The following is a 16861-nucleotide window of genomic DNA, read 5'->3' as shown; positions in this document are numbered from 1 at the left end:
TTAACAGATGTAACATCGATAAATATATCTTCACAAACTTTGCAGCAGACCACCATTACACTAGATAGAGTTTAGTACTAAAGTTAATCCTCTGCTTTCTTCTAGGTACTCACATTGTATGCTAGTTCAATGGTGACTATTGATGGACGGCAAGTTGAATAGGCAATTTTTTCACAGTGCTTGAAAAGGTTTATATTCATAGAACTTTACATTACATGCGTTACATTACTTGGTAGAGCACGTTATAGGGTACATTTCAGGAATTACTATAAGATATTTTTAAAATAAGATAGCTAATTAAAATATTAGCACTATTACACACTGCCTTTTGGACAGACAGATAGATAAGCCATCATCCATTTAGATGAACACAAAACTTATATCTGCAATCACAACTAGACAATCTTGTCTTGCAGACTATGTATTGGATATCACTCACAGGATCTTCAGGAAGAAAACCACCATGCTCCATCATAGTAAACTTAAAAAATAAACACAGTTTTTGGAATCTGCAGTGGCACTCAGAAATCATCCTAATGTAAACAAACATCAGTGCAAAAAAACTTTCCAAAATTTGGGAAACAGTAATCATCAGAGGTACCAATTTACATCCTATGCCACCTGCAAATGCCCATAGAAGGTACACGCACCACTTAGATAAGACTTTAAGAGTCACCCACGTTTTTCATTGAATATTGTGTTGTCTTTGTGTGTATGCATGTTATCAGTGTTATTTGTATCCCCTGAAGCTGTCTCAGTGACTGAAGCATTAAAATTAGTTTATAATCCTGTCTTAGTGCTGTCAGTATTCCATTAAACCTTTAACATGATGATCTCCCAGCACTTATGTCTTAACACACAGATACTAATTATTCATAGTGAGAAATAGCACACATTTATCTAGACAATTAAATCGACTGGCCTTTTGTAAAAGATGTGATACAACAGTGATACCTAATAGCATCAAAGTAAAATCATATTCCATTAAAAAAAAAAAACCTCCATATATATACAAATGTACTCCTGCACTGCTGCGAGAACAGATCACCGCAGTGCATACCAGCCTCACTGCTATGAATGCTGCCATCATCTCATTACAATCAGAGCACTCAGCAATGCCTCTCCATACTGTCTTCAAAAAGGCTCAACAGAGTTGTTGTCAGCATCTTAAGCCTTGACCACAATTTTGCCATCACACTGAAAGAAGTGCCATTGCCAGACCTAATGTCTACATTAGGTCTGCATAATCTGTCACTTAACTCCAGAAATACCCAACCACATCAGACTCAACATCCTCTTGTATTCTTCACCTCAAAAAAGTAATCTATCTTTTGGCCAACTTGCTGCTCTCCGAAAGTTACGAAAAGATAAAAGTATTGTCATCACTAGAGCAGATAAGGGTAATGCTACAGTTGTCTTTTACGCCAGCACTTCCCAAACTGTGGCCGCGGCCCTCTTGGAGGGGCTGTTAGTTTTGTTTAGGAGGCCGTGAAATAATGAAAACAAATTTAAAATGTTTTAAGACTAAGTAGATTTTTTTATCTTAAAAGAAACACATATTAATTTTATTAATTCTTTTTCTCGTTATTTTTTATATTTTAATGGAAAAAATCACACGTTGGCGTTGGTTTCCAAATTTTGCTTCCTGCGTATTTCAGCGCTTAATGAATGTTATAAATATATGTTTATTCATATAAGTTTAATTTCAAAATATATTTATCTATATAAAAATATAAGATAATGTGCCATGTCAAATGTGTAAGATGCTAAAAATGTAATATTTGCATTTGATTTTTGCAATATTCGCTGTGTATGTTTTGTATTGAATATAAATACAATAAATATTCTAATAATATATGTCTGTATCATGATTTTTTTTTTTCTTTTTTCGATGGGGGCCGTGAAATATTTTAATTTTTCCAAAGGAGTCTTTACATCCATAAGTTTGGGAAGCACTGCTTTACATCACTGAATATAATTGGAAAATGGATGTTATTCTCTGAGATCACTCTACCTACAACCCACTAGACTAGGATGTAATGAAAATTCAGATTAAAAAAAAAAATTTTAAAAGCCTACTTAAAAAGTATCTACCTGACATCACAAAAAAACTCAAACCCTTCGGTTCTCATCTTCCCCATATATACAGTTTACCTAAAATTTACAAACCCCCCCCCCCCTTAAGACCTATAGTAGATGTCACTGATGCACCATGCTACAAACTGTCAAAGCAGCTGGCTAGCTCCCTGACCTCCTCACTGGACTTACCACATCCTATATAAAAAATTCTACCCATTTTAAAACCTTGATTGAAAAATGTTTTTCCTTCTGATATCTTAGATATCTTCTTCTTTGCTGTCAATTCTGGTTATTTTTCTTACAGGAACAAAATTTACAAACTGATAGAGGGAACTTCAATGGGTCTTCCCCCTCTCACCCCACTTGCCCGTTTTTACATGGAAAACTTTGAAAAACAAGCCATAGACTTGGTCGCCCACAAACCTTCTATCTGGCTAAGATATTTAAATGATGTTTTCTCTGTTACCTCAGTAATCTACATCCAAGATTCCAGTTTACAATGGAAAAGGAAAATAACAATAGTTTACCTTTCCTTAGTGACACTCGCATAGCAGATACATTCATAAACTTTCCCACCACTACCACCTCTCTCAACAATATGGGTCCAATAAAACTCCCTAAAATTTTGTAAACAATTGCCAGAGGTCCCTATTTACATCCTAGGCTGCCTACAAATGCCCGTAGAGGGCACCCCACTTACATAGGACTTTAGAGTTACCTATGTGTTTCATTGAGTAAAACTTAACCAATAGAGCCTCTAATCTTTATTCCTTTGGAACCTCTCTTTCAACACAACTCAATCATATACACAACACCTTCCTGTCCAATGTCTATTATGCTTACAGAATTAAAAATAAAAAAAAATAATAATAATCAATCCTTCCTTCCCCTTGACCTCGGCCATCCTTTCAGAAGAATTTGAGAAATGCCATCACTATCCCCTACATTCGGGGAGAAAAAATTAGCCAGGTCTTTACAAAAGTACAACATCTACACAACTTCTAAGCCCAACCAGAAACTTGTTACCCTTATCTATTCTACCAAAAATCAGCTCCTGTCTCTCTCAGTGCCTGGAGTATATAAAGTACCCTGTAAGTTGACTTACTTCAGAGAGATAGATCAGTCACCATACAGTTAGATGAACACAAGATTTATATCTGCAATCACAAGTACAGTTAACTTGCAGACCGTTATTGGATACAACTCACAGATCTTCTAGAAGAAAACCACCATGCTCCATCACAGTGAATTTAAAACAGAAATATGTGTTTGGAATCTGCAGTGGCACTCAGAAATCAACCTAATTTAAAGAAAGGTGCAAAAAACTTCCCAAAATTTGGGAAACATTAATTGTCAGAGGTCCCTATTTAAATCTTAGGCCGCCTACAAATGCTCATCGAGGGCATCCCACGTAGTAGTTTTATTGAGTATTGTGTGTGTGTGTGTGTTTTACAAGTGTCATTTGTGCTCCCTGAAAATGTCTCAGGAAACATTAAAATTAATTTTTAATCCTTTCTTAGTGCTGTTAATATTCCATTAAACCTCCAACATGATACTAATACACTATAGATTGATCTAACCAACATCTCATGAATGGGGTCAACATAAAAAACAGCAGGTATATCCTTAATCACAGAATCTCTAATAAATAAAAATTCTAATCATAGAATTAACTTGCTCTAAGTTACCAAAAATGATTTAACAGAGACTTTAATAAAAATTTGTGATTAAAATTCAATTTCATTTCAGACAAGATATGAAGACTACAACCATGATAGAAATAATTACTTTAATTTCCTGACATTCATATTAAGGTCATCATCTGGAGTATACACATCTATATACAGAGACAAGCTATATTACATGGCAACCAGTATGCCAAAGAGACAACGATTTGATCAACTGTTATTCTACTTGTCGGGAAATTAAAGTAATTATTTCTAATGATTGTAGTCTCCATAATTTGTCTGAAATAAATGCTGTTCACCATGTAACACTAAAGGAAAGGATTAAAATTCAGATTATTTGCAATTTCAGGTAGTCTGTTCTCATTGCTCATCAAACAAAGCCCCTCTCTATTATTTGCACTTTCAAGAAGTTAGGGTTTGTGATGACTGTTTTACTAATCTGATGAGAGGTAATAATTGGTTTTATTAATTATTATTTATGAATTTAAATCAAAATTAATTGCATTCAAGCAACATTTGTATGAGTTTGAATGAATACTTGAGCCCATTTCTTGCCTTTGTCTTAGAACATAAGCTCTTGTCTGAAAGGGTATGCCAGTTTATTTGTAAATTTAACATTGCTAGGAAATTTGAGAAGGAAACTAAAATTGCATACAGTAATTCATTGTAAATTAAATTAAGGGGATAAAAATCCCTTATTGTTTTTCAGCCAGTATGCGAAACTCTAAGATCGAAAACTACGATCTAAGCGTTTCATGCCGACGAACTATCGATGAATCCAAGCGTAAGTGACCACTTGGTAGTACCACACCAAGGCAACTCGATGCAGAGGTGGAGCAAGCTCCCTCACTATTCTTGATATTTTCTCATAATGTAAAAACACACAGCTCCTAGGAGATGTAATACTGCTTTACATTATGAGGAGATGCCACTACCTTGCATCGAGTTGCCTTGGTGTGGTCACTTACGCTTGGATTCGCCGTTAGTTCGTTGGCATGAAACGCTTGGATCGTAGTTTTCGATCTTAGAGTTTTGCATACTGGCTGAAAAACAATAAGGGATTTTTATCCCCTTAATTTATTAACTTTGCCAGAAAAATACCGTTTGGCTTTTCTTCTTAATTATAATGAGGAGAGTTAATTATAATATGTTATAATACAATGTAGTGGCACCTTTCTGGCATTCGTATAGCGAAAGTATGTAAGTTCTTTTCACTAAAAACTTTGATATTATCTAGGTCTAGCTACTCACTGATGAGACCTCAAAAAAGGTTGAAACCAGTCTGGGTAGTGGCCTCTCCTCATAATGTAAAGCAGTATTACATCTCCTAGGAGCTGTGTGTTTTTACATTATGAGAAAATATCAAGAATAGTGAGGGAGCTTGCTCCACCTTTGCATCGAGTTGCCTTGGTGTGGTACTACCAAGTGGTCACTTACGCTTGGATCCGCCGACATGAAACGTTTAGATCGTAGTTTTCGATCTTAGAGTTTCGCATACTGGCTGAAAAACAATAAGGGATTTTTATTCCCTTAATTTATCAACTTCACTAGAAAAATAGCTGTTTGGCTTTTCTTAGTAATTCATTGTATTTCAGAAACAAAATGAGAGTTAACAGTAATGTTTCAGAATAATAAAATATATTTTGCATAAATAGCAGAAATCTGATATTATTAAGAAATGGAAAATACCACACAATTTGCTTGTTATTAAAGGTTGGAAGTTTTATTTAGAATGGACAGAAACACAGAACTGGGCATAAATGACGTAGTATGTATAGTGGTGATAGGAATTAGACATCTAAAAGAAACAATGTAGAATATATCAAATGAAATTGCAATTGTTTTGAAGACTACATTATCTAAAGATAATGTAGTCTTCAAAATTATAAAGTATATTCTTTATATCTAAAGAATATACTGTAAATCTATTAGTTATTTTTATTAATAATTCCCATATATGTATATTATTTCTGGGAAAACTCCCATGTTACTCCTCTTAATAAACTATTATAATTACGGCTATTTTGCCTGCTTCAGTTTAGGAGTGCCCCTGTTTAAATGTCATTGGCTATTTACTCATGGATTCTTAGGGCATTATAGATGTGAATTTACCAAAAAGTATATGTAGCATAAGGAAGAGAAATTTACACATACCTTTTTCTGGGTGTTGTGGCTTTTCTTCTTTCTGCGATGTCCGAAAACACTGAGTGTGTGTGGAGGGGGGGGTAGGCAATTTGGGAGAATTAAATTAGGAAAATCCCGTTTTTTTTTTCAGTAATATATATAAACATATATGTTATATTATTATGTTATATAGGGTGGGGAAAAGGTGAAAGGGTTGATTTTTTTTTATATAGGAAGGGGAAAGGGGGGGGGGGGTTGACGGGGTGCGGTCTGTTTCGAATATTTTTGGTCGTCATCTGAACACTATGTCAGGTTGGGTAGGTGCTTCTGTTTTTGAAGTGTTTGTGTTATCGCCTATCAGTTGGTGTTGTGACCTCAATTTTATGTTGTGAAGCTTCCAAACCTCGGAGATTATGTAGGGCCTGTGTACGTTGATACAGTTCGCGTCACATTTTATGGCTATTGTTTCCGATATTCTAAGCATTGTTTTATTGTCTTGTCTGTCTACTATGATGGCCTTGTCGATCTGTGGGGTATGTTTTTGTTCAAGGGCATGAGCGGCTATTTCCGTTTTTCCTGTGCTTTGTATTCGATTTTTCTTTTTGATGTTACGTTTTTTAGTGTTTAAATGTTCAGGAATAGGGATGTTACAATCACAAAAGTGTTCTTGTAGTCTTCTAAAAACTCTTGTAGTTTTGAAACTACAAGAGTTTCAAGCCAAATATATAGAAATTATATGAAAGTTTCTACTCTTGTAGTTTCTCTATTCAGCTTTGAAATAATGTTGGATTCAATATCCACTTAATTTGAATGATTTTACATCGCCAAAATGAAGCCTTTTAGCTCTCTTTTTAAGTAATTATTGGTGCCTTTTGTAATGTGACACCTTTTTTTTTTGTGGCTCGTATGGTAAAATATAAGGTTTGCATCACTTCAACCTTAGTATTATGATCTGGCTCCCACTGATGAGACCTCAAGAAAGGTTGAAACTGGTCTGGGTAGTGGCCTCCCCCCATAATGTATAACATCATACATCTCCTAGGATATGTGTTTTACATTATGGGAAAATACTAAGGACAGTAATCGGAGCTTAGTCCACCTTTACTACGAGTTGCCCTGTCATGGAAGGGTTAGCGTAGGCTTGTATCCGCCAAAACTTTCATATAGTTTCTATATATTCAGCATGAAACTCTTTGTTTCTCTATTCGGCTTTGAAATAATGTTGGATTCAATATCCATTTAATTTGAATGAAGAAAATATATTCTTGTTTAATCATCCTTTATCAAAGTGTAAGCATACAAAGTCTAGAAGTGAATTTTCTTTATGACTAAGCTACTTGCATATAGAGGCTAATTGACCTCACCTTAATTTTCTTAGTATTCCATAATGCTATGCATTAAGGGAGGGTTGCTACCCATACTTTTTGACATTTATTGAGGTCTCATCAGTGGGAGCCAGACACCAATGTTGAATTAATGCAGAAGTTCACATATTTCTCATATACTGGTAGCAAAAAGGTCCATCACCTTATTGAAATACTCTGGATCACATATAGTTGTAGAAAGGTCATCTGGTTGGAAAGTTAATTTTACTTGCCACATTTTTCTACTATACTTTCTACTTTTTTTTTTTTCAATTTTTTATGTTGAGCCCATACACGAGAGGCTGGTAGATCAACATATAGTACATTAGTACTGTGTATGGGTTGGGAAAGAGGGTACTTGTTCACATTAGATTTGAATGACTGCAGATTGTATTCCCTAGGGAACACACCAAGGGGAAGACTGTTCCATAGTATAGCAGTTGCAGGGATGAAGGAGGAGAAGAAACTTGTTCTGTGGGTTTCAAGATGTAGAGATGTTGAGCAGCAGCATGTTCCAATCAGCTTAGTACTAAGTGGGAGAATTATCGATGCTATTTTGGATGAACATTTTCCATGGAAATATTTGTAGAAGACACATAGTGCAGAGACGGATCGTCTGTGTGAAAGTGGGGGAAGTGAGTTGGTAAGAGATGGGTTATTAATAAGTCTGATTGCTCTCCCCTGTATGAAGTCTAGCAATTTGAGGGAGCTTTTGGGGGCCCCACCCCATATGTGGGAGCAGTATTCAATGGTTGGGTTGATTTGTGATTTGTATAAGGTTAACAGCTGTTCAGGGGTGAAGTAACGTCTTGAGCAAAAGAGAAATCCTAGTTTTTTTAGAAGATGAGGAGGCAATGGTTATGTGTTTATGCCAGGAGAGGCCTGATGTCAGGGTAATTCCAAGAAGAGAAATCTCAGATTGTCAAATCTCAAATTTGGGTATTGTCAAAAATAATGCTGGGAGAAACGGGTTCTTTTTTATGGGAAATGAGACAGTGCTGGGTTTTGTTTACATTGAAATTGACTAGGTTATCTGAGACCCTGTTGGAGGATGGCTTGGAGTTCTGAATTGAAGGCATTGGTGGTTGCTGTTGTGTAGGTTGAGGTGAGTTGTGTGGAGTAAAGTTTATCAAAAGAAAGGGAGGTGTGCAATGTGCTGTCATCTGCAAAACTGTGCATTGGGTTGGAGGTAAGCTGGAGTAGGTCATTGATATATAGTAGGAAGAGGGTTGGTGAGAGGACAGAACCTTGAGGAACCCCAGCATTAGTTGAATGGTGAGAGGAGCCATCCACACCACACACAGTGACCGTACAGACAGAAAGCTGGCAATCCAACCACACACAGTGACCGTACAGACAGAAAGCTGGCAATCCAACCACACACAGTGACCATACAGACAGAAAGCTGGCAATCCAACCACAGAGGTCTTGAGATAAACCAAACAATGGCAACTTGCTCAGCAAGTCTCCAGACCTGGTCAAACGCCTTGGAAATATCAAGTCCAACTGCTTGAGATTTACCAAACTTCTCCATGGCACTTAACGGAGACGGGTGACAATATGTGAGCAGATCCCTTGTTGATTGGCAGTGATGGAATCCATACTGGTGGTCGTTTATTAGACTGGTAGCTTCAAGGTAGTGTAGGAGTTGGGAATTGATGATTTTTTCCATTACTTTAGACAGGACTGAGGTGAGCGAGATGGAGCGGTAGTTGGACGGCAGTGACTTGTCGCCCTTTTTGGGAATGAGTTGAATATAGGCCAGTTTCCAGGTTGTGGGATAGATATCAGTGGAGTAAGACAGTATATATAAGCAAACATAGGACAGGAGATAGTTCTGGTGCACAAACCTTTAGGACAATTGGAGGAATGTCATCAGGGCCAGGAGGATTTTTTGTGTCTAATTTAGACAGTATTTTGCTGATTTCTTTCTGGCAAAAGGATGTGGTGGGCATCTGGAATGGTTGGAGGACATTTGCCATTGTCAATTATGCGTGCATTGGAAGCAAAGTGAAAGGCCAGGAGATTCTCCTTTCCTGTAGGAGATGATGCAATGGAGCCATCTGGATATGATAGAGGTGGGAATAGTGTTGGGCAGAAGTTATAGCCGATTGCTTTGGCGAGAGACCAAAAGGCTCGACTGCCATTTTGACAGGCTGCTAATTTCCTGCTTTTTGCTCTTGTGAACTCTGTTTTGGAAGCATTAATTTTTTTTTTTTTTTTTTTTTTTTTTTCGGGCTTGGGTATAAGCTCTAAAGAAGGATTGGGTTCTTGATGTGGGCCAGTTTTTCATTTGTACTGCCTTGGCTCATCTTTTGGAAAACAAGGGTTTACTTAGGGAATGGCAGGTCAGAGTACTGTGGGGAAAGTATGATTCCATGCCAGTGAGGATTACTTTGGTTATGAGTTCAGTGCATGTGTTTGCATTAGAAGGTGGGAAACAATAGTCTAATCATGGGAATGAGGCATAGAAGTTGCAGAGGCTGTCCCACTTGGCACTGTTATAATGCCAAACTACTCTTGTATGGGAGTAGCTGTATAAGTGTTGTTGTTGCATGGGGGAGGAGATGAGTACTAGGTTGTGGTCAGAATTGCCTAGCAGGCCCTCTACATTCACTGTATTTGGAAGGGTCATTGGTCAGGAAGAGGTCTAGGATATTTGGAGAGTGGTTTGGGTTACCAGGTATTCTGATTGGCATCTGAATGAGTTGTGTAAGGTAATTTGCAATGGTGAATGTTTCAGCTCTCTGCCTGCAAGATCTGTACAGCTGGAGGAGGAAAGCCAGTTGGTATTGTGGTAATTAAAGTCTCCTAAGAGGATGATTTTGCTGTTGGGAAAGTGGGACTGGAGAAAGTCAATTTTTAGGGAGAGGATGTTAAAGAGCTCAGAGTGATTGGTTGCATTAGGGGAACGATAGAGACAGCATATGAATTTGACTGAGTTGGGTAGGGATATTTTCATCCAAAGAAGATCAAAGTTGGGCCCTCTCTGGCAAGGTATGTCGGAGCAGATGCCACCCTTGGGTCAAAAGGGGTTAAAGAGTGTAGTTTGGAAGGTTCAGATGAATAGTGCTGGAGGGAGGCGAGATCTGAGTTTCTGCCAGAAAGCGTAGGTTGGATTTGGTAAACTGCAGGTGGTAGTGGACACTATTAAGGTTGTAATTTAGGCCACGGATATTGGTAAAGTGGATTTGTAGGGTTTGTGAGTCATGTTTGACCACAGGGGTCCTGCACATTTTATTATTATTATTACGGGCAACTCCAAGGAGTACTTACTCATCGAGGGAGGCCCTAACATCATGTCAAGAACAACTATTCGACATTCACACAGTATCTATCATACCTCGCCTTGAACTCATTCACAGTCTTAGCACCCACATCAGACTGTTGCAGCTTATTCCACTCATTCACCTAGCTCTAACACTCTTGCCCAGCTTCCATGTATGGCCCTTAGTCCTCCCACCACCAGTACTATTCTCAAGAATATCTTCTGAATTAATCTTATAGAAACCCTTCAGTAATTTGAATTTCTCAATCATATCACCCCTCTTCCTCCTATCAACCAATGTCTTCAACCCACAAATCTTTAACCTGTTCTCATAAGGTTCAATCCATAGATCTGCTATCATCTTGGTCACTCTTCTCTGGATCCTCTCCACCTCCTCCCCATCAAGAAGAAACCCTGGCACCCAAATCTGGGAACAGTAGTCTAGATGGGGTCTTATCAAGGCTGGATACAGAGGAACAATAACCTATTTGTCTCTGCTTGTTAAAGTATTTTTCAGCAACCAAGTGATTTGATGAGCTGATTTAGCCACTTTTGCGATGTGTCCCGTAAACTTCAACTCCCTATCCACCAACACTCCGAAATCCCTGGCCTCGTCAATCTCCTGGAGTATGGTTCCACCAATGTGATATACTGCTGCTAATCTTTTTACCCCAAAATGCATAACCTTACACTTTGCCACATTAAATTGACATCCATTCTCCTTAGTCCAGTCCTCCAAACTATCCAAATCATCTTGCAAAATTTTGACATCCTGTGCACTCACTATTGCTCTACCGAACTTTGCATCATCAGCAAACAAATGAACACTTCCTCTCAGATCCTTTCCTATATCATTAATGAACAAATTGCACAGTAGTGGTCCAAGAACAGAACCCTGCAGCACACCACTAGTCACAGGCCGTCTTTTGGACTCTACTCCTGAATAAACCACTCTCTGATATCTCTCCATCAACCACCCTCCTATCCATCTCACCAACCCTATATCCATCCCCATATGCTGCAATTTAATGATTAGAATTCCATGTAGTATCCTGTCAAAGGCCTTAGCAAGGTCCAATAGAATCACTGTAAATCCATTACCCTTATCCAGTTCAGCCATCACTGTGTTATAAAACGTGAGCAAGTTAGTGAGTCATGATCTACCCTTCACAAAACCATGCGGTCCCCCATACAGTATCCCATTTTCATCTATCCAATCCTGTATTTTTCTTTTGACTATTTTCTCCGAGACCTTGACAACGATCATTGATCATTTGGTAATTTACAACAGCAGTCTTGGAACCTTTTCTATGCAGTGCCTGCATACTGGTCACCATGGTGGCTGCTAGTGGCGTCACTTGGTTTTTGTACCAATTTAACTTGTCTGTAGTCGATGGTCCAACTGTAGTCACCATTTTTACGTTTTTCTGCAAGTTGTCTTCAAAGATGGCATCCTTGTTCCTTTTGTGCAATGATAAATTTGGTCGAGAGTGTATGCTCGACTGCGGACAAGTGTCTTTGAACTTGTTGTTGATTGCTGCCCTTAGTTTTGATGTGTCACCTTGTTGCAAGTCACTGTTATGGGACGTGCAAAGTTCATTCCATCCTTTCTTTTGTTTATGGATCCGAAATGATGGCACCTGACAATATTTTTAGGGTCGATGTTGCATTCTTCAGCTGGTTTGATGATGTCTTCTTTTAGTGCTTTTCCGTTTTCTTTTGGAAAGTTTAAAATTATGGCGTTGAATTTTTTGTTTTTGGCCTCCATCGAGTCGTACCGTTAATATGATTATTTCACGGAGTTCATTTGTGGGGAGGGGTGAACTTGCTCCGCTGATCGTCAGTTGATTCAAGCTTGGTTTCTAGTGTGCATATTTTGGAGAAAGTTTCGTTCATAACACTGTGTTGTTCGAGGCTTTCTGTTCAGGAGCTGTTTTACAGATGGAAGGCACAGCGAACAGAAATAGAGCTTGTTAAGGTCAATATATATTTTGTGCACTGTTTCGTCTATTTTTGCGCAGGAAGCATGTAACCAATCGCAAAAGAACTCTTGCATTATACCCTTTTTTTTTATCGCTGATATCAATTTTGCAGCTGCTGTACTTTGTGGATTTGTCAGCAATTGATGTCACTATGCTGGCAAGACACAGGGTGCTTGTTCATCGTTGGCTTTTGTTGCCGCCATCTTTACTTTGTATGGTAAGCATAGTGGACGCTTGCATGTGGCCGATTTTTAGATCGAAATTTAACTGGTTTAATGCACTAAAGGTACTTACAGATTGTGCTGAGGTTATCTACTTCCTGGTACCCGCTGTTAAGATTTCCTTTTGACGTTTAATTTGAATGGAAAACTCTGTGAGACATCACCTGATACTTGTATATGAGAAATGTGACTTCTGTGTTATTTCTATGAATGCTATAGTATTTAAAACCATAATGTCTCCTTCTCAGCTGTACATAATAAATATTAGAGGCATTACAGAAGCTGAAGAAAAAACTGTAGTAAACCTGTACAGTTTTTTGGGTTCAGTCTCTATGAAGAAGTTAAAAAAGAAATTTCTTCGCTATCAAAGAAACACAAAGGTTTTGGATGTCTAGTGTTAAAATTCTGGCATTTAACCAATACAGCTACAAAAAAGCCATGAAATATTGCAAACTAATCACACCTGTGCAGACCTTCGTCTCCTCCTGTATGGAATAAATGGTCCAAAGCTGATTTTTCCTGAATACAGCAACATTCTATGCTTAAGTCTAAGACTGCTACAGCATTCCTAAATTGTCATTCTTTCCACTAATATCAGCAAAGTTTGGGATAAGGGAATCTTTAACCTCTTCTATCACAAACTTCCTGTTGGATATTAATAATAAGACTTTGTTTAATAACTTACTAAAGGTCCAAGGATATTCTAACAAGAGGGATCTTGCTTGGAGAATTGCATAAGATCTCCTTCCCATAAATGCCATCAAATTGAGGTACTTTAACATTGGAGGTCCAATCTGTGGCATCTGTTAAAATCTTTAACAGCAAAACATGCATCCTACATCCTCTTGCCTTCTGTATTTGAAACAGATTATGTAATGTGTTGGGCATTCCTTTTACTATTCCCTCTTGCTTACAGTAGAAGAGGTTCTTTTTTTGCAGATTCCCCCACCTATCAGCAGTGGGAAGAGAATTTTGAGTTTTATAATTAATGAGCTCTCTGTCATACCTGCTATCTCAGTGTGGTGAGAAAATGAATGGGCAATGAATTCTGGTAGCGTAAACTACCAGAAGGGCCACCCTATGTATGAAGGCCACATCAACATGCCTGGCTAAAGCTGAGGAATCAACAAACAAATTTGATAACACTCAAATTTCCAGACAAGATGAGATTTCTCTTCTTGGAATTACCCTGACATCAGGCCTCTCCTGGCATAAACACATCACAACCATTGCATCCTCAGTTTCCAAAAAACTAGGATTTCTCTTTTGCCCAAAATGTTACTTCACCTCTAAACAGCTGTTAACTTTTTACAAATCACCAATCCACCCATCTATTGAATACTACTAACACATTTAGAGTGGGGCTCCTAAAAGCTCCCACAAAATGACTAGTATGGATCCTAGGGAATTTTTTAGATATGTGGCCAGTAGTAGGAGAAATGACTGTGGAAGAATGATATTGTGGGATAATAATGGGAATAGAGTAAATGATGCAGAGGATATAGTAGAATTGATCATTGAACACTGTATTGGAGTATTTCATCCTGGAGGAGTCAGTTTTAATGCTAGAGGGATAGGGCAGGTTCGAGGTTTAGAGGTACAGGAGGAGAGTGTGTTTGAAATGCTGAGTACTCTGGATGTCAGTAAAGCTGTGGGACTGGATGGTATTTCACCACGAGTTTTGAGAGAATGTGCTAGGGAACTGACAGTGCCTTTGACCTGGCTTTTCAATGAAAGTCTGGCTGCGGGAAAGGTGCCCATGGAATGGAAAGAAGGTAAGATAGTGCGATTCCATAAGGGCGGTAGCAGACTTGAAGTGTCTAATTATAGGTGAGTTTGTGTGTCATCAGTAGTTAGTAAGATCTTGGAGAAAATAGTGAAGGACCGTATACAGCATTGGGCAGATGAGGGTAATGTTATCTGTGAGAGTCAACATGGATTTATGAAGGGGGGTGCTCTTGTTTTAGCAATATGCTAGCCTTTTATGATAAAGTTACAAGAGCATTAGATGAGGGAAAGGCATATACTGCAATTTTCTTAGACTTAGCGAAGGCATTTGACTGGGTGCCACATGATAAGCTGATATTTAAGTTGCAGCACATGGGTCTGGATGTCAGATTGGTCAACTGGATTCAGGATTGGCTGTCTGATAGGTATCAGAGAGTTGTGTATTGTGGGGCAGTTTCAAGGAAGCAGAGGGTTACAAGTGGGGTCCCACAGGGCTCAGTACTGGGACCTATATTGTTTAACCTTTATATCAATGACATTGTCAGTGGATTGCAAAGGGATATTCAGTTGTTTGCAGATGATGCAAAGTTGGGAAGGATCATTAGTAATAGTGCAGATGCAGCAGCCCTGCAAGAGGATTTGAATAAGCTAGATAGATGGGCAAATGAATGGGGTGTTGGTTTAATTTAATGCAGCAAAATGTAAGGTCTTGAGGTTTGGGAAACATCGATGGGACACTGCATATTCTATGGGAGGAGTTGGGGAGACAAGAGATCTGGGGTTGATGATTGATAGAAATCTGAAATTTAGGGGATATATTGCAAAGGTGGTGAAGGTAACACAGAGGATTGCTGCAATAATGAGAAGGACATTGACCTGCAGAGATAAAGTGGTTATCATTCTGTTGTATAAGACCCTGATCAGACCACACTTGTACTATTGTTCTCAGATTTGGTCCCCAGGATTTGAAGGGGATAAATTAACTGTGGAAAGGGTACAAAGGCAGATAAAAGATGGTTTCAGGACTGTACAATGATAGTTATGAGGATCGGCTGAGGGAATGTGGACTGCAGAGTTTGGTGGACAGAAGGAGGGTGTTATGATTGAGACTTTTAAACTGTTGAGAGGTGGTTACAGGGTTGACACTGGGGAGTTCTTTTGCTTGGTTGAACAGCAGGAAGGAGTGATGACAAGAGGCCATCCCTGAAAGTTACGAAAGGAAACTGTGAGCAAGAGGGTGAGGAGTGGTTTCTTTGCATGGAGGGTGGTTGAACCATGGAATGCACTGTCTGATGGAGTGGTGAGAGCGAGAACGGTCAATGAGTTCAAGGAGTGGTATGATAGACTTAGTGTTTCTTAAGTGGGGGGGGGGATCTCTCCTTGATGAGTCTTGATAGACCTTGTGTTTCTTAGGAAGGACCTCCCACGATGAGTCTTTTGACTCCATGGAGGCCTGAATAATAATAATAATAATAAAAATGCTTGACTCAATACAGAGAAGACCAATAATATTGATAAATGACCCATCTCTTACTAGCTCATTCCCCTCTCAGTTTCACACAGACATTTGGTCTCTGAAGGCAAATGTTCATCTGAAATAGCATCAATAACTCCCTCACTCGGTACTAAGCCTTTTGGAACACATACAGCTGCCGCCCTACACCCTTTCACAGTACACCTTGAAACCCACAGAACAAGTTTCTTTTCATCCTCCTCCATCCCTGCTACTGCTGTACTGTGGAACAGTCTCCCCCCAGGAATACAATATACACGCTTTTAAATCAAATGTAAACAAGTTTCTCCTTTCCCAAACCCACTTGTATGATGTAAATATTAAATGATAGAAACAATGCAAGATGCAAAGCCAGTCTGCCCAGTCAGATCAGATCAAGAAAGAACAGCAAAAAAGGCACTAAAAACAGAACACATTTAGGATTGGAAGTTGTAACATTCATTCCTTACATTAAAAACAGGTAGAATTAATTGAAGAACTGCTTAAACAAAATATAAAAGTAGCTCGCATAGTAGGGGAAAAAAAAGTAAAGTAAAGGAATCTGCAAATTAAATAACTACAGTAGCAAACAAATTAATCTGAACAAACTGAATTTTCGTCAAATTTTTGGTTTTGGTTTGGTTTTTGTTTTTCAGTTAACAAAAATTTTGTCTTTGGTTTCAGTTTTGGTTTTAGTTCACTATTTTGGTTGAGTGCTATGTGTTTTAACTGTCTCATATGTTTATTAATAGTGTTGTGCATTTTTAATAGTGTAAACAAGCTGACATTGTAGTGTTTTTTTCATTTTATGTAGCTATAAAATGAATAAATCTCCAAGAATATGTTGAAAAATATGTACTCTTTCTCAGCACACATTCATGACTCAGAGACAAATTGCCAATGAGTGTGGTGTTG

The 16861-nt window shown here is 38.3% G+C and overlaps 1 protein-coding gene across 3 annotated transcripts in view; it reads left to right on the top strand.

Moving 5' to 3' along the window:
• Positions 1–16861, top strand: part of LOC150108891 (uncharacterized) — a 461422-nt gene that overhangs the window by 362474 nt on the left and 82087 nt on the right. For all 3 annotated transcript variants that reach the window (XM_090410738.1, XM_090410720.1, XM_090410728.1), the window contains one exon: positions 4117–4216. In XM_090410738.1, the coding sequence (XP_090266864.1) occupies positions 4117–4216 (100 nt within the window). The remainder of the gene's footprint in view (positions 1–4116; positions 4217–16861) is intronic.

The sequence above is a fragment of the Typopeltis vanoorti genome, chromosome 2 (assembly GCF_054136105.1).
Source record: "Typopeltis vanoorti isolate ZY-2024b chromosome 2, IOZ_Tvanoo_1.0, whole genome shotgun sequence".
NCBI lineage: Eukaryota > Metazoa > Arthropoda > Arachnida > Uropygi > Thelyphonidae > Typopeltis > Typopeltis vanoorti.
The sequence above is the reverse complement of the archived record's forward strand: the minus strand, read 5'-3'. Positions and strand labels throughout refer to the sequence as shown.